The sequence below is a fragment of the Phalaenopsis equestris genome, unplaced genomic scaffold (assembly GCF_001263595.1).
Source record: "Phalaenopsis equestris unplaced genomic scaffold, ASM126359v1 Scaffold000531, whole genome shotgun sequence".
Lineage (NCBI taxonomy): Eukaryota > Viridiplantae > Streptophyta > Magnoliopsida > Asparagales > Orchidaceae > Phalaenopsis > Phalaenopsis equestris.
Genome location: NW_018164971.1, coordinates 1,160,536 through 1,182,540, shown reverse-complemented (window position 1 = coordinate 1,182,540; position 22,005 = coordinate 1,160,536). Strand labels below are relative to the sequence as shown.

The 22,005-nt window shown below is 34.9% G+C and overlaps 1 protein-coding gene across 3 annotated transcripts in view; it reads right to left on the bottom strand.

The window, feature by feature from the left end:
- LOC110028777 (serine/threonine-protein kinase BLUS1-like) overlaps positions 1-22,005 on the bottom strand; it is a 92,607-nt gene that overhangs the window by 58,307 nt on the left and 12,295 nt on the right. For all 3 annotated transcript variants that reach the window (XM_020730763.1, XM_020730764.1, XM_020730765.1), the window contains exons 2-5: positions 4,610-4,864; positions 4,406-4,530; positions 4,270-4,314; positions 3,502-3,583 (exon numbers count right to left, since the gene is read on the bottom strand). In XM_020730763.1, coding sequence (XP_020586422.1) covers positions 3,502-3,583; positions 4,270-4,314; positions 4,406-4,530; positions 4,610-4,864 — 507 coding nt within the window. The remainder of the gene's footprint in view (positions 1-3,501; positions 3,584-4,269; positions 4,315-4,405; positions 4,531-4,609; positions 4,865-22,005) is intronic.

Genomic DNA, 22,005 nt, shown 5'->3' with positions numbered 1-22,005 from the left:
TGGACGAGAACCGCAACTACCCCTAATTGCGGGAGACAGAAGACGTGTCGAAATAGTCTCATTTTCCTTTTTCATATTTTCTTTCCTATTATCCTTCATTCCTTTTAAGTTATTTCCTATATATGTATTGTAATAGGGTTTGGAAGGGAGTTTTTCTGGTTTTCTGTCGGGCAAGCATTGGCATACTGATTTCCAATATACAAAAGCTAGAAGGTGCTCCGGCAATAAATCTTATTGAATGGCTAGCGACACCCCCCCCCCTCTCTCTCTCTCTCTCTCTCTCTCTTTCTCATAGATACTTCCCTTTTCCTCGCTGCAGTCGCCCAAGACGGCAGCCTGGTTGCATTCTTCCTGCAGATCAACCACCCAGCAACCTATTCCCCTCATTCCAGCCGCCGTTTCCATGCTGCCACCACCCAGAACAGCACTTTCAGCTGTTCTTCCCGTAGTCCAACCCACTTCCTTCCTTGAAACAGCAAATGGCTGATTCCACGCTGCTGTTTTTCCTCATTCCAGCTGCCCAGGCTATCTCATCTACTCTCTGGTGTTCATCCTTAACCAGCAAACCATCTAAGTTCGGCAAAGGCAAATATTGCTGTAGTTTTACTTCCCTCACTCCTAGCCAGCATAAGTATCATCATCATGAATTGGAGAATGTGGTTGCTGTTGGAGAACAACTGCAGCATTCGGACTCTACCAAAGTTCAGATTCAAGACATCCTTTCCCACAAGCATATTGTTGAGCCTTGGATGCTAGAAGGTTATGATATTATTATTGAAGAGGGAAACGACAACATCAATTTCTTGAGTAAGATCTCCGAGGCTCACACCTAGAGGTCCAAACTACATGACACTTTTACTGATTTTATAAATTTGAGAGTTTTTTCTCTGACTATTACTCTTCAGAATGATTTTTCTTCTGAATTTTGTATCATCTTCCTTTTGCTAGTGATGTATCTATATCTTGCTTAAGGCATGTATCTCTCAATTTCTCCATCCAACTTGCTACTTTCAGCCAGAATAGCAGCCGATGACATCAAACCTCCTGTCCAACAATAAATTTATCCTGACAAACCCGTCCAAACATAGTTGACCCACACATATTAGCCTTCTATAGTTAATCCACAACCACCTTTACTTGAAATCCACATCTAAAATATCTTCTAGGAGCTTAATAACGGTATATCAAAAATTAAAGCCCAACAAACCTTAAATTTTTAGGGATTCACCATTCCTACATCTACCCAAAAGTCTATGTTATCTAAATCATCGACCAACTCAATATCTTAACCATCTCTTCCATAAATTCTCAACCTAAACAAAAAATTTTCAAAATTCAACATTTTCACCTCCACGAAAATTTTACCCCAACACCCAACCTTTATTTGCAAATCTACATCAGCCGAAAGCATAATTGATAGGAAAGGATGTCATGCCGCCAACGAGAAGCCCTGAGCTAAATGTCCAGAAACTTGCTATAGAGAATATGCAACAAGAAATCCTCTAACTATAACAGAGGATTGCAGCCTTTGAGGGGAGACAATCCAGTGAGATCACCTATAATCACAACTTTGACCCATCAGATCAAGAGGGAAACTGAATCCTTTCCACCAAAAGAATTTTAGCGACGAAAGTCAATGCCATGTCAACTTGGCATTTAATATCAAAGGAGAGTCCAAATTTTTGGAATGAGAATTAAATTGCCATATTTTGATAGTCACGTGTTTCCGGATGAATTCATCGAGTGGCTTTAAGCAATAGAATGAATCTTTGGGTTTAAGGATGTTCCACTGAGCACAAGAGTAAAGTTAGCAGCCATTAACTTAAGGAAGAGTGCATTTTTTGTGGTAGAAAAATTTAAAAGTGTCTTCAATAGTGGGGAGGGAAGAGTAAAATCGTCACATTGTATAAGGTGCCATGGGAAATGCAATGCAAATATCTTCCACCACATTACTGGCATGAAATATTCATAAAACTCCACCTACACCAGAGAGATTCTTCTGTGGAAGACTACACAGCTGAATTTGATCAACTTATGTTGATATGTGAGTTGGTGAAGCCTGAGGAGCACACAATAGTGAGGTATCTTGAAAGACTAAGGTCTTCTATTGAGAATGTAGTATAGCTGCAACTGTATTAGTCCTTACTCGATGTATAGACCCTAATTTTGAAAGTGAAGAAACACTAACGTCATCAGGTGACCGCCACACCTTATAAACCATGTTCAAACCCAAGATCAAATAGTAGGAGTACACCAAGTGGAGCGTCCAAACCAACTCAGCCCAAGAAAGAGTTGGTTTAGAATGGAGATCAGATGGAGACAATCACCACTTCCAAATCCGTCCCAACCAAAAAGTGCTTCAAGTGCAACGATTTTGTGTATAATGTATCAGATTGCTCAAATAAGAGTATGATCTCTTCGACTAAGTAGAGAGTAGTTGAAAAAATGACAATGACAGAGGAGAGACATCATAATGTCTCAACTTCCAACATATGAGGGCGAGAAACTAGTAATTTAAGCTAAGCTCATGACTCTAGCAAGACCAATATTGGTTTTCCTAAAAGATGATAAATCTAAGGTACTAAGCATTCATATAGATTTTGAGTATGTTGTGCCACAAACTATCTTTTTGCAAGACTTGAGAGAAGCCCCTAAAAAACTAATATTAGTTGTCCAAAAAGACAGTGAGTTCAAGGAACCAATACCAAACACAGAGCAGCTGCTACATATCAGGATTTTTAGACATATTGTCTACTTTCTAAATCGACATTGCAAGAGAAGATCCAACATATCATCACTTCTAAAATATCTTTTAAAACCTAGATAGAATAAGCCGAGTGATGAGTTCCAGTTCAATTCAGCAATGCACCCACTGACAAATGGTCATGCAAGAGTAGACCGTAGCTTTGAAAAAAATCGCATGTATTTTGTGAGAAAGAAGAACCAAAAGTGGGATCTAAGTGTTTTTAGAAAAGCAGTTTCTCCTAGCCTGAGAGAATGATGCAGGAGCATCTTTTCGCATTTCATGTCACACGGGATGGCAAGATCTCGCATATGTGCAGGATCGCGATAACACTCATGATCTCAGGAAAAGATTTTGGCTCCAGATATCTGCGTTTGTAATTCAACTACATTGTTTTTCCTTATTGGCTTATTTCCTATTTCTTTATTTTTTTTATTCTTTATTCCTATTTTTTTATTTCTAATTAGGTTATTTTCTAATATGGGACTTTTATATATGCTGTATTAAGTTTTTGGATTTTAAATTTTGCTAATTTTCAATACATACTAATATGAAGTGTTATGCATTTGAATGAGATCACATTATTGTTTGAAGAGATCAGTTATTAGAGCATTTAGTGCACCTTGCAAACTATGCATAATGCTTAATTATTTCGTATCACATAATTTCTTTAACCTTACCAAGCAAAATCCATATTTCAAGAATCATATTTTTTCACAAGTACAATTAAAAAAAATAAATAAAATGTTATACAATACCTTCATTGGAGGGTACTTGGAGAAAGGAGCATGACCATGTGCCAACTCAAGTGCAGTGATTCCAAATGACCAGATGTCAGCTCTAATTAAAAGAAAAAAATACAAGCTTCAGTGCACCTTTCAAACAGAAAAATGCTTCCAACCAACATAGTGGACCACACCACATGCAAGATGGCAATAAAAGTTTAATCATAAAGAGAAGAAGCCAAATCGCCTAAAAAACATAGTAAAATGGTGAATAGTCTTCCTTTTAACAGAGAATTATAGGAAATCAAATCAGTATCATTATAAGGATAGTATATGCGCCCCAAATATTAAGTGTAGCACAGGCATGTAAAATTAATCTACATGAAGATAAAGTAGCAGATAACATCACCTACATATTTATCCTTTAAGGATAAAGTATACTAATTGCTACCAAATTAACTAAAAAAGAAGTTAATATTCACTTGTGGTAATGCACACTGACACTATACTCCTGTTACCTGGATGAGCAATGTTTGAAAGTTAGAGACAGAACATTATGGTGGAATCAGTTTAAGCACAACAATTCAAGGAACAACTGACCAATAAAAGTTTAAACATCATTTTTTGCTATTATTTTGTAAGTATGGACCTGGACGAGTTCCTATCACCTAGATTGGGCAATAGAAATAATTTAAAAATGTCTTAAAGAAAAAGTTTGAGCAATTCTCATAAGAGAAGGTTTCCTGATAGGAGCTAAACTTCGCAAGAAGGATCTCAGTTGTAATTATGGTAAATGCTTACTTGAAATTATACCCACTACCAGGTTGCAGAACCTCTGGTGCCATCCTAACAAAAGAAATTTTAATGAAATTGGGCATGATTACTTGAGAGTTTCGATCAAAAATTATATAAAGACAAAAAAAATTGTAGACCTTACCAGCATGGTGTGCCTACAAAAGTATTCCGTGAAGATTGCCTATCACCCTTGTCAAACATGCAAGCAGTCACACCAAAATCAGCAAGTTTCACAGCACCAGAATTATCAAGAAGGATATTCCCAGCCTGTAATGGGAAGTCTTCATGAATAAGAAGCACTGAAAATTATAAAATGTCAGCAATATTCAACGATAAATAAACTAACCTTGACATCACGATGAATGTGCCCATGATTATGAAGATATTCTAAAGCCTTGAGAGTTTCCTTAAGAATGGACCCAATAACAGGTTCTTCGAACCCATCAGGATAGGCAGCCTTCATCAGATGCAAACATGAACCCTGAGCCATGAATGGCATAACAACCCAGAGGGAGTGTTCGACAACAAATGAGCAAAATGCCTTGATCAAATTAGGGTGGTCTATCAAACTCATTGTTTGAGCTTCTCTTCTTATGTCATCCTAACAGCAATGTTTTGTGTTTTCAATAAGCAGAAAAAATACAGTGCTATTAGAAATTTAAACAAAGAACAATCCGTGAAGTGCTATTAGGGAAAAAACAAAGAATCTGGCTGCTAATTGGAAAACAATAATAATAATAATAATAATAATAAAATAAAATAAAAACCTATTAACCACAATCTATGAATTTTTCTTTAAAGCATCAGTGAGTTGAGTAGGATTGACACGAGATATTTCCAGTTATTTGCCAGATACAATTTGTTCCCTTGTTTTCTTTTTAAAACATCAAAATGTATCTGGAAATATCTTAAGCATCAGCGAGCTGAGCAGGATTGAAATTAGATATTTCCAGGTATGTGCCAGATAGAACTCCTTCCCTTTATTTCTCTCTTTGAAACATTAAAATATACCTATGACACAACTCATATAAACAATGAATGCTTCCTTAATTCATTTCTAGTTTCCATACTTTTGGGATAATTATGAACAAAATGGACTTTACTGGGAAAATATAAGCTTCCATCACCACCATCGTTGGCCATAATATGTGGGTCTGCTTTAGGAATGCATTCTCCATTGGTTCATATTAATTGCTACATGAGGCGTCAAACCTATTTTGGAGCATGTTATCATTAGTTTGTCCAAATTTTTTCATAATTCTTCAACATTAATATGATGAACTCATATCACTGGTGTATCTTTTATCAATCTTTAAATATGCACGTAGCACCTATCCAGTTTCCATCACATCATCATCCACATCTCAAATATTTGGAGTTTTTGTTATAAATCATTATTTTTCCATTCATCCATGGTAAGTGGTATTTGCTCTTAAGCCTATCCATCATAAATAACTTTTATCCATTTAATTATAGATCTATTCCCTTTTCTCCCAAATCCTCGGATAGTAATTTCATCAACTGTTGACCTCACTTTTGATTGAGATCTAGTTTCTTCTTTAGGAGCCTAGGATCTAGCCATAGGACTTTCCTGTTGACTATACCTAAAGGACTAGTGATGGTACCCTCAACAATAAAAATTCTAAATGATTCTTTGTTCATCTTTAAGTTCCACAAGTTAGTTCTAACCTCTAGCACTTAGTAGATGGGACCAATATGGGAGAGCTCGAGAGGAGTTCTCATAGGACTGTTTGACCATAGGGTTAACCAGGGGTGGTGTGGTCTGGGTCAGTCTTGCACACACACACTTACTCTTGCACTCACAACCTAAACCCTAACCTAAGCATGCCTAGCTTGATACCCTACTCTATTGGAAACTCATGTGGATGGTCCCCTAAACCATTAGCCCTGGGCTAGGGTTTGGCTAAGACCAGGACTCGAAGGATCCAAAATGGGAGTTCCTTTAGTCCTATGACTCAAATAGGGTGCCCTCATGATTACCATCCTCAATCAATCCTAATTCTGCCAGATTGCCCCTAAACCCAAAATTTCCCAAAATTTCCCAAAATTAGCCAAATTCTCCAAATCTCTTCAAAAATCATTTCAAACCCTTCCAAACCACTCAAATTGACCAAATACCTCAATTTTTTCAAAATTCACAAGATAACCCCAAAATCCCCAAAATGACATTCATGTCTCTATGGCGTTGAATGAATGTTGGCCTTTAAAAGAGAAGAATAATAAGTTAAGTGTTGTCGAGAGGAGAATGATTAGGTGGATGAGTGGCTTTACACTAAGAGACAAAATGCGAAATGAATATATCTGTGATAGGGTTGGTGTAACTCCTATGACGAACAAAATTAGAGAAATTCGTCTTAGATGGTTTGGTCACATTAAACGTCGACCATCTGATAATCCGATTAAGAGAGTAGATGTTTTAGATTCGACTTGTGTTAAGAAAGACAGAGGTAGACCTAGAAAAACTTGGGCTTATTGTATAAAAAATGATATTAATTTACTAAATTAAATGAAAATATGACACTAAAGAGGACGCAATGGAGAAAAAGGATTCATGTAGCCGACCACACGTAGTGGGATTAAGGCTTTGTTGTTGTTGTTGTCGCCATCGTCTCAAAAATTTTAAAAATTCCAAAAATTCTCAAAAATCTCCAAAATCACTCCAAATATCCCTAAAATCAATTTGAACCACTTCATTAAACCTAATTTGACCAAACTGACCCATTTTGAGCAAAATCCCCAAATTTCCCTTAAATACCCAAATTCCCCAATTCACTCCCAATCTCCACTAAATTAATTGCAATCTCCCCCAATTTCAATTCTAAACTCAAATTCATCATCCCCAATCTCAATTGAAAATCAAATCCAAACCCAATTGAACCTATTTTCAAGTCCAATTTCAATCTTAATCCAAAAGCCCCAATTTTAGCCATACACTCAAATTCCCCGCAAAGTCCCCGAATTGAACCCCATGATCAAATCAATTTCCCAAAATTTGCACTCTAAATTCTTCATAACACTTCCCCAAATCAGTTTGAACAATCAATTGACCAAAATTAGAATTCAAAGCTCGCCCAAATCCAACTTGAGCCAAAATCCCCAAATTTGCACTAAAGCCCAAATCACATCAAATTGAACCTCCTAACTCCAAAATTTCCACCCAATTGATACCTAAAAATCATCATAAAAATCTTTTAGATCAAATTGAACCATCAATTGAACCATATCCAAACCCTAGCCAAGTCCAAACCCAAGTCTAACCCAAATGCAACCAAATTCCATCAAATTGAATCCCCAAATCAATTCAAAATCACTCAATTCCTTTTCCAAACTCCTCATGACAATTATCCAAGTCAAATTGATCAATTAATTGAACCAAATTCAAATTCTAGCCAAACCCAAGCTCATGACATGATTTTGAACCCAAGCGATGCATGTAACCAAACCTAGCCAAATTGACCAACTCAAGTCCACCACAGCCAGCATTTGGACCCTAAGAACTAGCATAGATTCACTTAGCCCAACCTAGTTGAGCCATGGACCAAGGGTCCCCTAAATTAGGGGATCTCCTTCCAAAATTGGCAAAACCAAATATATCTTTGCCATCAGCCATCTAGCCACCCAACTAATCACAATTAAGGCTTCCTCTGGCTCCCTTGAACCACTTAGCCACCACCTCACCTTTGGCCAGCCACCCTATTCGCCGGAAAGCTCAAATCTGAGAGGACCTTCGCCCCTTTAAACCCAAAATTGAGCCCATCCACTGTGACACTTCCCCATTGGACACTTGCGCCGCTCAGCCTTCTTGCACCAACCAATCAAAGCCTGAGGCCCTCCCCTTGGCCATGGCTATGAGAAGCCCCATTTTCAGCCAACTCCCAAGTGTGCTAAAATCCTTCGAGAGACTCTGCCAAAATCCTTCCAAAGCCTCTTCAAGCTTTCCTAAGCTTAACCCAACCATTTCCCAGCCACCTCCACCACTGCCTGAGCTTAATTTTTAAGCTAAAAACCAGGGCAGATTTCGGACATTTTCCAAAAACCCTCAAACTCCAAATTAAACTACTCTTGAGCTTCCCCAAAGCAAGAGAGGAAGATTCCCACTTAAATTCCTCTTTGTTGAGCGCCCTAACCCACTGTTTGATCAAGGTCGCACCCCCATTCCACTGAACTCGTACTTGGAGCATTCACCAGAGGAACGTGACACTTCCAGGAGGTTCGTTGGACTCCTTTAAAACTTCCACAAGCACCCAATCGAGGCCTCACCTCTTAGGAAAAGGTATAAACTCTCAATCCTAATTTTTTGCTCGGTTTGGGCCTTTGTGAAGAGAACTTGTATTTTATACGCATGTAGCCGTATAGATGTATTTGTCTTGAGTAGATAAAGGACTAGGAACAAACCCGAAGTGATTTGGTTGAGTATCGAGCGAGATCGAAGCGTTTGAAGTCGTGTGGTTCACGGGTTCTGGCCATCGGGGATGATGAACAGAAGTCGTTCATTCGCGCGTGTATCAATCCAACGGCGGAGGGGAAGTCGGACGAGCGGACGGAGCGATAACACGGGCCACGCGGAGCTTTGGAGCGTCGTAGCTTGACGCGACAGATGACATGGATTTTATATTTAAATTAATTTCAGATCTTAGAAAATTCATAACTGTGTAAAAAAATTACAAAAATAAAATAAAAATATCATGTTGCTCAGTGAACAAATGAGATTAGTGCGGAACAAAAATAAAAATTATTTGGTGTCTTTGATTTTTAATTAATTAAATAACATCTGCAATGTTTTAATTTTAATTAAGTGTATAATAATCATCATGGCTTCTGATTTTAGGGGTGTGTTCCCCATGACAGTAGAGGAATTTTGCTATTTTTCCAAAGTCAGAAATAATCTCTACACATGTATCCCTAATTTCTAAGTTTGGATGGTTATTTTGCTTAAAATAATTATATAAATTAAAATATAAATCAAATAATTATGGGACTTGTTTTGATTGGTTCCTTATGGTCATAGGACTTCTGGAAAATTATAAATTAAATTTTAGTATTTGTATAAACCACAATAGTTAATTAAACCCTAAAAATTCATAAAAATTAAAATAAAATTAATATATTTCAAAAATTAGCAAAATCAATTCCACACTATAAATAACACTTATTTTACCTCACTATAAAAATTAGAAATTTATTTGATTAATTTTTATCATTAAAATTGATTTTTCAAGTAAAATGGCATTTTGGCATTAAAATAAATATAATAAATTAAATATAATTAGGATAATTATGAAAAGTGATTTTCTGAGTTCCTTGTGATCAGGAGCACTAAGGAAAAATAAAAATTATTTTTAAGTAAATACTTTATTTTTAAATCTATTTTTGGGACTAAACATAATTAAAAATAATTAAAATTTAAAAAATACAAAAATGCTTCAAAATGTTCCTAATTATTTTCTGATAACTTGGGACTCATTTGAATATTTTTCCTAATTTTTGTAAGTTAGATATAAATTTTTAAGGCTAAAAAAGCATTTTTTTCTAATATTTTTTTTTTCCAATATTTTTCATTAAAAATAATTATAATAAATAAATTAAAAATCACAAAAATGAAAGGTTTGATTCTCTGAGATCTCTGAACTTAGAAAAATTTAATAAAGATATAAAAAGTATTTTTTATAATTAAAACTTTTTTTTTATTTTATTAAATCATTGAAATCAATAAATAATTATAATAATTAAAATATAATTTGAAAAATTATAAAATTTTGTCCTAGTGGTCCTCTGACCAAGGTGAACCTCTAATAATTTTCTCATTAACAAAAAAATTTACTTTGATTAATTAAATAAATTAATATTGAAAATCCTATTTTTAAGTTAAAATAATTAATTAAATTAAATTTTTAAAAATCAAATTTTCTCCTCTAATATCTTAGTTGACCTATGAATAGGGTACTCTAAAAATTTCAAATTCATTTGAATTATATTTAATAAATTATGAAGTCGAGAGCCCCAGGGGCAAAATGGTAATTTTAGATTTTAATGTCTTAATCAAAATTTAAAATTAATCAAAGGGTACACGAGTAATTTTGATCTTAATGAACTCTTTTGGATGTTTGAAACATAATGGTTAAAAGGTAGAAACCAATTTGCCACAATTTCATGATAAAGGAAAAATTTTAATTTCTTAAATTATCAGGATTTAGAAGTTAATTAAACTTAAATAATTTTAAAGTGATGGGCTTAGTTTAGGAAGATGATAATTCACTTATTTTTAAGCCCACAATTGGATATAGTATGATATTTTAATAAGAATACATATCACTTAAATTAAAACTTTGATAATTGCAAATTTACCCATTGAAATTATTAAGGGCTTAGTTGTGGGCTAAGTTTAATCCAAGATTGTTTAATGAGGTTTAAAAAAGATAATATGATTGATAATTAACACATCTAAACACTACAAACCCAACTTTAGTGGTGAGTACAAAATCTTTAATGACTTAAGCTCGCGCTATGGGCATCAACTTACATAACTCTTAAGTAAAATATCAACTTATTAGTTGGGTACCTCACTCTCGGGATAATTGAAATATTAAGTTCACTGAGCATAAGGTGTAATAACTCATTGAGATTAAATCTAAAATTTGGGATGATCAAATGAACTCGAAATACTTCAAAAGGGATTTAAAAGTTGTTAGAGATTGTTCCCCAGACACTTCTATAACTGTTTGGATATTTGGAAGGATAATTGAACTTACTATACTTCGTTCAGAAAATCATCCATTAAAACTTTTAGGGACTCACCAAACTATGATTTAAGGTTTGGTAGCTACACTTTCATCTACCCTTACAATTTTGTTAAGTCTCTGTAAAATTATATGTATGTTGCAAAAGCTAATCTTTCAGCGGGAGCAGCGAGAAGATGACAGGTACGCATTTACATTTTGTAATGCAAATTTGTTTTCTTTACAGTACTTTCTTACCTACATATGTTTACTTTGATCTGCAAAACTTAAAACAAACTTGCATGTGACATCAAAACAACTTTTTTTCAAAATTAATCAATAATTTTAAAAATTAAATTAAACTCTTTCAAAGGTAACCATAAATTCTTTGAAAAACAACATTTCATAACACATCTTTTTGAATTTATGGGAGTCCCTCAGATGAGATAATGGAGTCCCTCGGATGAGGTAACCCACGATTGCTAATGAGATCCCCCCTGTTTAAATGGATTTAACAACCGTTTAAGCTAAGTAAATTCAAAAGAAAATAGTGGTACCAGAATGAGGGAACTGTGAGATCCTAACCGGTGTAGTTTTAATCAACTATAACTCGCCCAATAATGATTGAACTTGAATTTGTCAGTTAAACATGTTAACCCTTAGACTTTAAGATTGCTACTTCGTCGAGGAGCTTGGTGTCAGCTCTGTGGGCAGCCTTCTACAACAGTAATCAACAACAGCACAAGGATCTACAACAGAATCTTTCCTTAGAATTAAACAAGTCATAGGATTCTGAGGTTGTCCACCTAATGCGACATAAATCCCCAACTCATCCTTAGGCCTTTGCACAATCATGTTGTGTAATTTAAGCCCTAACTCGTTTTAGGATTTCGGGTTTGTCATTTGTTACGACCTAAATCCACATATCTTCCAGGTTGTTTGTGTGATCGTCTCACACAAATGTAAGTCCTAACTAATAAAATCGATAAGATGAAACATTTAATATCTTCTCACCAAAATTGAAGTCAAACCTTAGGATAACTCGGGAAGTCATTGAGGTTCTCCTCAGGATTCATGATATCCCCTAGTTTTTCTTCCATTAGATTCCAAAATAAATATTCCAAATTTGAGTTTGTCCCACTTCACACGTTTTTGTCTGATCTTTGAAAAGTCCTATCCCTTTGAATTCTTGGAGACAATATATGAGATCGGTTTAGTCCCGTATTTTTCAAAAATAAAAATATTACATTTTTTTCAAAATTAAAAATACTATTTTTTTCTAAAAATCAAATTTATATTATATTAAATTTAAAGACACGCACACTTTCCCCCGCCGACATTAACTCATCTAACAAACACATTTTATACCCTTCATTGTATATATCCAAATCACCTGATGTCTATGTTCAGTGAAGTCCTTGATATAAATGTCACTTCAAGATTTTCTTTACTAAAATCATCCTTTAATTTATTCTTTCTAATTTTGTCACGGATCCATATTAACATGATCATTTTTAGAGCACACTTTAGGTATAACTGATTTTTTAGCCTAACATTTGCATTCATAAAATATCATCAATCTAATCTCGATTTTAAAAAATTTATCATGAAGTGTCTAAGATTGGTCATAGAAATTTAAACATATCAAACCTAGGTATCACCCTATCTTCTAATATCATTGAATTATAATTATTAATAATATGCCCATAAAATTAAATATTATACACTTGCTCTTAATCCTACTAATTCTATGATCTCTATCTCCTAAAAATGTTCGATATTGTTTAATTTTCTCACTGATTTTTGTATGTCGAGTTAATAGTCTTGCAAAAATCATACACGAATCACCCCACTTTGAATATCATTTTATAAGCATCTCAATAACCAATAAAAAATAAATGGACTCGGTGCCAATTATTCAGATAAGCTTATGGTAATTGAAAAATCTCAAGTCACTCCAGAACTACTTTTACCACAATCAGCACTCTACCATACATACTTTTAATAATATCAACCTACCTTTAACATATATTTTATGCCTTAAAATTGCATCAATTCACGTCCCCAAATACTCAATCATATGTTATCTTAAAATCAATAAAAGTAATATGCTGAAACCAAATTGATTCTTTTCTTTATTAGCTTTCGTATGAAATCAAATTGATTATTTCAAATCGAAGTCATTATTAAGCTTATATTCCATTAATCAGTCCAAAAGCTTCATTATATGACTCGTGTTTGATTCCTACATAGTCAGCACAATCTTGAATATTGCATTTATTGTTAAATATTAGCAAAAAAAAATATTTTTCTAATCACTTTGCATTCGCTTAGTTTTCAACACTATATTAAAAAGATTTCTTAACAAAATCACTATAAAAACCCAAGGCACTTAAAGTCTTAATAGGTACATCAACAAGACTTAAAATAATACATTTAAGACTATTTTAGAGCCAACTCAACTTCACTTTTTGGATCAAACTATAGTATATTATTGATTTTTAAAAGCATTGTAAGATATCTCGACCTATGATAAAAATTTCAACATAAATCTTATCAAATTAAACAAAATTCAGTCAACCTAACTTAAATCTATTTGGATGAACTTAAGTTAGCTAGGACAAGGTTGAACTCATTTAATAGAACACTTAAACTAAACTTAGATTACACTATGAGTGATGACAATTACATTTTTTTCATGCATCCATGCATGTTGCATTCATGAAATTGTCGATCCCACATCTTCACCAGCGGCTGCGCAAGTCGCGTACATTACCACACAATTATTATTTAGGAAATTGCATTAAGTTCTGCAAGTACACATCCAAAACCTCATCATGCCCTCCAGAGCATGTTGGGAAACCGCCATGCATTTTGATTTTGTAAGAGTAAAGGAGCACACAGTAGTGAATAATACTTTAAAGTATGTTTCCACTTATAAGTACTCTAATGCCACTAAGCGCGTTTATTAGTGTGGTTGGACAATGTACAATTACACATAAATTCCCTAAGCACCACTTGACATGGGATGCAGCATGTCTGCAGTAGCCATGATAATGCGGGCATACGAGATTCATGTGATCATGGAAAGGCTAATTCGCATGGGAACGTTGTTCCATTATTAACTTTAGCCTGATTTCTTTCTTTTCTAATTTTTTTCCAATTTCTCTATTTCTAATTAGGTTATTTTCTATTAAATAATTTTCATATATGTATTATGATGGTTGCATTGAGAGTAGAGATTTATTTCGAGTATTTTGGAGATTGTATTCTTTATTTTTATCGCAAAGAATGTTGTATCATTTTTCTTTTGCAGTAGTGTGTAAATTGTGCAAAAATAGGTGATGAACCTCATCAATATCCGTACTACGCCGTTTGTAGCTCTCTTGGCAGTTTTCAACAAGGTCAGTCGTCGAACATCATGTAACCCCTCCCAATAACGTTGATCGCCCATATTTTCATTTCATATTATTCCTCCAGCTCCGCACCAAATCCACATCCAAAAACTTTCTAGAAGCCCTAAAATGCTATCATCTCGTATTGATGCCCGACAAACACTAAATTTTAGGAAGCTATCCTTTTTGTCCCCGATCCAAATTAAAAAAGATAAAATAAAATATTTCCACCATACCCAAACATTGTTACCACAAATCTTAGCCCCATATCTAAATTTCCAATATCCAACATTTCAACCTTCAATAAAATTTCAATCTGACACCTACCATTAAAACCTAAAGCCCCCGACCAACCAACCTTGATTTGCAATTCTACATCCGTCAAAAACATGATCAAGAGGGAAGGAAGCTATGTTGCCAAGGAGAAACTGTCGGTGAGGTATCCAAAATTTTATGAAGGAGGATATGCAGTGAGATATCATCTAACTATAACAAAGGCTTGTGGCTTTAAGAAGAAACAACTTAATAAGGTCACACATAAAAACAACGGTAACTCATCTAATAGAGAAGAGAAAGTTAATCCCTTCCATCGAAAAATTTTGTTAAGTATTGTGGAGCCCGGTCCACTATTTTGATTTGGTAGTCTCGACATATATGGAAGTTAATTAAAGGGCTTTTAACTAACTCCTTTTAATTATTTCTCCTTTGATTTATCTTTGTTGCCTTTCTCTATTCCCGCCTCCGTCTTTTAGTTAATAAGATAGCTGCCTTTGGCGGTGAATAAGGAATTGATAAATTCCTTTTTTATTGTGTGAGGGAGGGTCTCGCCACCACCTCTGTGTACTGAAGAGAAATTGGAATTATATATACCTATAACAGCTAAGAGCTTCTTCATGGTTTTGTAATTTCTATCCTGTAGCCAAACGCAAGGCACCTCCTCTCCGTTTGCTTTTCGGTTTTTCTTTGGGTGGCTCTCGAGTTGAGTGAGAGAAGGAGAGGAGAGAGAGGAGGGAGAGAGGAAGAGAGAATCTTGTAATCGTCGAATTGATGACAGCGTAATTCCTCGAGTAATAAAATCCTCTGCAACTTTGTGGACGTAGGCAATTTGCCAAACCACATAACTATGTGTGTTTCGTTGTATTTTCTGTTTTGCAATTTTTCTCGATCTATTTTTCATTTTATTACCGTCGTTTTTCACAACAACTGGTATCAGAGCTATGATTTCGAATCTAAAAAAGAACGATGGTCGGAGACGAAGTGATGATATCAGGGATCGAGAATTTTAATGGCATGAATTTTGGTTACTGGAGGATGAAGATAAAGAACTACCTTTATGGGAAGAAACAGCATCTTCTGTTACAGGAAAAGTGCCCAGAAAATATAGATGAAGCTGATTGGAATTTGTTTGATTGATAGGTTCTGGGGGTTATTTGTTTAATCATGTCGAGATTCGTTGCCCACAACGTTATCAAGAAAATGACTACTTTATATCTCATGACAGCTCTATCAGGTATGTATGAAAAGTCATCGGTGAATAACAAAATGTACTTTAAGAAAAAGTTATTTAACTTAAAGATGGCGGAAGGTGTGTTCGTCGTTCAGCATCTGAATAATTTCAATGTCATTACAAATCAATTGTCATCTATTAAAATTGATTTTAACATTGAGATACATGCGTTGATATTGTTGACTTCATTGTCAAATAGCTAGGAAATCATGAGGATGGCAATAAACAATTATGCATGTAAATATAAGTTGAATTATGATGATATTCGTGATTTGATTTTGGTTGAGGAGGAGCAGGAAAGATTTTGGCTAAACCTCGGGTTCGAGTTCAACACTAAATATTGATTACAGAGGAAGAACACAGGACAGGAACTCAAACAAAGAAAATCAAAATCAAAGCACAGAGGCAAGAGTAAGTCAAAGTCTGTTCAGCAAGCAACCTGCTGGAATTGTGATAAAGCTGACCACATAAAAAGAAACTGCAAAATCCGAAGAAGAAGAAGAATGACAGCGCTAATATTGTAACTGGAGAAGTACAGGATGCACTATTGCTAGCAGTTCACAGTTTTGTTGATGACTAGATGCTTGATTAAAGAGCTTCCTTTCATACATCTTCCCACCTAGAGTTGATGCGGAATTATGTTGTAAGTAGCTTTGAGAATGTATATCTGGCTGATGGAGAAGCCCTGAACGTGGTGGGAATGAGAATGAGAGACGTTGATATTGTTGATATTGCACTCCCTAACAAAAACAAATGGACTTTGCAAAATGTCAGACACATTCTTGAGTTGAAGAAAAACATCATTTCTATTGGGCAGCTCGATGAGGGTGGTCATACAATAAAGTTATCAGATAGCTCTCTGAAGGATACAAAAAGAGCACTAGTACTGGCTCGAGATATAAAAATTGACACACTATATATGACTACAATTTTACTCAAGCTTGGTCATGAAAGAACTTCAGTTCAGAAGTAAGCTACCAGAACTGAAGTTAGTAGATCTCAGCACGTGTGAAAGTTGCATTATTGGGAAGCAGAAGAATGTCAGTTTCCCAAAAAATAGCAGAACGCTAAAGACAAGAAAACTGGATCTTGCACACATAGATGTGTGAGGACCTTCTCCAGTGGCATCTCTTGGAGGCTCTCGTTATTGTGTCACATTCATTGATGACCATAGTAGAAAGGTAAGGTTTGTTAATCCATCGAAGGTCACATTGCAGGGCAATGATGGAAGTAAGGTGGAAACTGGGTCTAGGGCACCCATTCCTATTGTTTCGCAGACTGCTTCAGATTCGTCCATCCCTACAGCTACAGTTTGCAGGTCAGTCATGAATAGACATTCCCTTCAGCGCTACTCACCAACTTTGAAACATTATGTTGACAGATGGCAGAAAACCACATAGTCATGAGAAAACTTTGTAAGATGAAAATTCAAACAAGTGGGAGTTGGCCATGAAGAAGGAGAAGGATTTCTTGCTAAGAAATAAGAGATGGGAGCTGTTAGAACTTCTACCAGGAAAGAAAGCATTGCACAACAAGTGTGTGTACCAGGTAAAGACTGAGTTTGATGACAATAAGAGAAAAAAATTTTCAGCAGAGCTAGGATATTGCCCATGCAATGGGAGTTGTAAGCAGAGATATGAGTAACCCAGGAAAGAGTTTGAAGGTACAAATTTGTGTTGACGTTGATATGTCGACAAATTGTGTTACTCTTGAAAAACTGAAGTTATGTTCAACTTCAGTTTGTCTTCTAGCATAAAGACAGGAAGTTTTGAGTTGCAGAGGTGGAGGATATCACGTTTGAAAAAGGGCGATGCACCCTATGAATGGTGCGGTTAGTGTCCCAGTCCACTAGTTTGATTTGGCAATCTCGACATCTATGGAAGTTAATTAAAGGGCTTTTAATTAACTCCTTTTAATTATTTCTCCTTTCATTATTCCCTGTCGTCTTTCTCTATTCTCGCCTTCGTCCTTTAGCTAATAAAGCAGTTGCCTTTGACGGTGAATAAGGAATTGATAAATTCCTTATTTGGTGTGAAGGAGGGTCCCGCCACCACCTTTGTGTGCGGAAGAGAAATTGAAATTATATATACCTATAGCAGCTAAGAGCTTCTTCACGGTTTTGTAATTTCTCTCCTGTAACCGAACGCAAGGCACCTCCACTCCGTTTGCTTTTTGGTTCTTCTTTGAGTGGCTCTCGGGTAGAGAGAGAGAGAGGAGAGGAGAGAGGAGAGAAGAGAGGAGAGAGAGGAGAGAATCTTGTAATTGTCGAATTGACGTAGGTAATTTGTTGAACCACGTAAATCTATGTGTTCCATTATGTTTTCTGTTTGGCGATTTTCTCGATCCAGTTTTTTCATTTCATTGTCTTCGTTTTCACAACAAATTTCGAATAACGAAATACCAACAACCTAGTGATTTCGCATAAAATATCAGAGGAGACGATAGGATCTTAGAGTGAAGGTGGATTTATCAAAGTTTGACAATCGTGTGGATCCGGACGAGTCCATTGAGTGACTCAAGGCAGTAGAATGAGTCTTTGAGTATAAGGATGTTTCACCTAATATAAGGGTCAATCTAGTTGCTGCTAAATTAAGGAAGAACATTTCCTTATAGTGGGAGAAGCCAAAACGTATCCAACAGAAGAAAGGAAAAAGTAAAATACCACCTAATTTAAGATAAAAAGAGAGATATAGTACAAGTACTTAATAACACATTACAAACAGAGCATATTCTAGAGACTTTACCACTTACAACAGCAAGATATCTAAGTAGAGAAGTACACCACTTAGTTTGAACAATTTCTGTCGAAATGTGAGCTAGTTGAGCTCGAGGAGAGCATCTTAATTTAATGTTTAGGGGGATTGAAATCATCCATTGGCAACGTGATACAACTATCAAATGTCCATACTCTAACATTGAAAGTGGAGAGACAACACAACAATATCATGTCCATACGACACTTCAAACAAAGTTCAGCTATCAGATCAGTTCGCAAGATTACACCCAATGTAGCACCTAAGCCAACCCCACCGGAGGAGAAACCAGTTTAGAGCAGAGAAAATGTAGAGACCACCAATACTCATATCTATCATAACTAGCAAGTACTTCAAGTGCCATGATTTTGAGCTCTTTGCATCTGATTATCTAAAGAGGATGAACTCTTTCACTAAACAAAGACCAGTTGAAGAAATGAACAGTAACTCGGGAGAATGAAAACGTCAGAGAGGAGCATCAACTTCTAGCAGATGAAGGAAAGATGTTAATGGTACAAGCTGAGCCTATGAGTGATACTTCAATAGAACTAACATTGATTATCCTAGAAAGTAGTGACTCTGATGAGTTGATACCATAAAAAATACAACACCTGTAGGAGTTGTCAGATAACCTGACTGATAGTTTATCTCCTGAGTGGCTACCACTAACAGTGGTCCAACATATCATATATTTCATTTTAGGAGTGGTTCTTCCATATTGACTTGTTTATCAGATGTGTCTAGTTAAGTAAGAGTAAAAAAATATGTTACAAACTTGATGGATCGAAACTTGGTTCATGAGAATATCGATTTATGTGCAGTTTTAGCTCTGATTGTACCAAAAAAATGAGTATTTATTCTATAAAGACAAACTTTGAAAAAATGTATGTGTTTCACAGATACCTTGAGTAAACGTGAGAATATACTTTGTTGGGGGGCTCCCCAGCCACAACAGTGCAATAACTTTGTTTTAATTTGATGAACCCCATAGTTGGAGTTGATTTATCTTGAGGATAAATATTCACAAATTTATATAAATACATTATGAATACCAAATGTTTTGTAATATCACGTGTGTAAATAACTGACCTACCTGAGTTGATGTCCCAGGAAAGCAACACAAGTGAACCTACCTTGATCATTCTAGGGTAGTTGCTAAAAGGCCACAATAATGAATATGACACGATAACTCATATGTGTCTCAAGATTTACTGATGTAGGATTATGTTAGATGTTTAGCTTTATATTGGCAAAAAGCCTTCAAAACCATTAATAATGAACATTCACTTCAATTCATCTCACCTATAGAGTGAGATTGTAAAGCCCACTATAAATCCTTTCTAATATACAATTGTAAGTTCCACCTGTAAGCCTTTCCAACATTAGAGTACTAAACCTACACCTAGGGCTACCCTCACACCAGGAACCAAAGGTCCTATTTCTCATGCTTCTACACTATGAAGAGATTAAGTCTCGGGCTTTAATTAACATTAACAAAGAGCTTAATCAAACTCAACCAATACACGTGACTAGGGTTGTCTTATCTATAAGACAACATAGATCCTCCATTAGGGCTGCTCGTAATTGAGACACTGCAAGTCTTGCTTGTGGGGAATATTCAATGATGGAATGGTAAGCAGTACATAAATGTATCTCTAATAGAGGAGCAAAATAACTTAGCACTCAATCGTTAGAACTAGATGGCATGACATTTGTGAAGATATGTGGCTTCACATTTGCACAAGGCCTTTAAAGCCATTGATGATGAATATTCAGATCGAGCCACTTAATGAAAAGATGAGAACAAAATACCCATTTTTGGAACTTCCTCTAACTAACAAGTTGCATGTCCCATCTTTATCATGGAACTGATTCAAACATTCAGATATTTACTTAGCTACCTTCATACTCATTTTTCTAATTGAAATGAGCATTGACTCCACCACTCTCTAACTGGATCATAGATATTAAATAACTTAGACCTATTTTTGTATGCAATATTCTAGAAAAGATGTATTGATAGCTAGATCTGTTTAGGTTATTATTTGAATTTAATAATTTTTTATGTTTATACTTACTATTTTTCATTAACACTGTTATTGTCGGTCCCAAATCAGGATGTTTATACTTGCGTTAGGTAGTCGACCGTCAGCATAAAACTTTTCGAAAAAATCATGACATGAATCATTGTGATTATTGTCTAAGTGCTGCTAGCGTCCCCTGGAAGCGACATGTTGTATAGCCTGAATACATTGAAAAATGTGAACAGGTCGCTACACCGACGCTCGGTTGTAGTGTTAAATAAGCAAGAGTTCCCACATTACAGACGAATGCATATAAAAATGTTAGTCCATGAAACTAATGAAACTAATATTAGGATAAGATCTTGGAATATAGGTACTCTCAATGGTAAATTAATGAAATTAGTTGATATTATGATTCATAGGAAAATTAATATCTTATGTATTCAATAAACTAAATGGGTTGGAAAAAATGCTAGAGAGATTGATAATTTAGGTTTTAAACTTTGGTTCTCCGGTAAGAGTCGCACTAGAAATGGCGTAGTTGTAATTATAGATAAGAGTTTGAAAGATAATGTTGTAAAAATTAATAGAGTTAGAGAAAATTAATAGAGTTAAATAGAGTTAGAGATAGAATTATAACCCTTAAGATTATCATTGATACTAAGATTTTTAATATTATAAGTGTTTATATTCCTCAAATAGGTTTAGATACAGAGTCTAAAGATATTTTTTGGAATGACTTAAAAGACTTAATACAAATGATACCTCTTGAAGAAAGAATTTTTATTAGAGGAGATTTAAATGGACATGTCGGTAGAGTGATAGAAGAATTTTTTTATTACTCGTTGTGGTTACGATTTTAATGGTTTTGGAGTAACTAATGAAAAAGGTAGAGTTATTTTAGATTTTGTTTTAGCGTAAGATTTTGTTATTACTAATACTTTATTCAAAAAAAGAGATGAGCGACTTATTACTTATAAAAGTAGATCTAATAAAACACAAATTGATTATTTTCTAATGAGAATAAGAGATCGTCGAGATTGTAAAGCTTGTAAGTCATTCCAAGTGAGAATTTAAGTATTCAACATCGTTTATTTGTTCTAGATTTTAAGATGAAGAGTTGTAAAATAAATAATACTGAAACTTATCACCGTAAAAGTAGATAGGAGAACCTAAAAGACAAATAAAATTATTTTTATGAGTAAAATTCAAGAATTTGGGATGTGGGATGTTCATGAAGAAACAAATGTTATGTAGGATAAAGTAACAAATACTATTAAACAACTAGCAAAAATGTGTCTTGGAGAATCAAAATAAAAAGTTTTT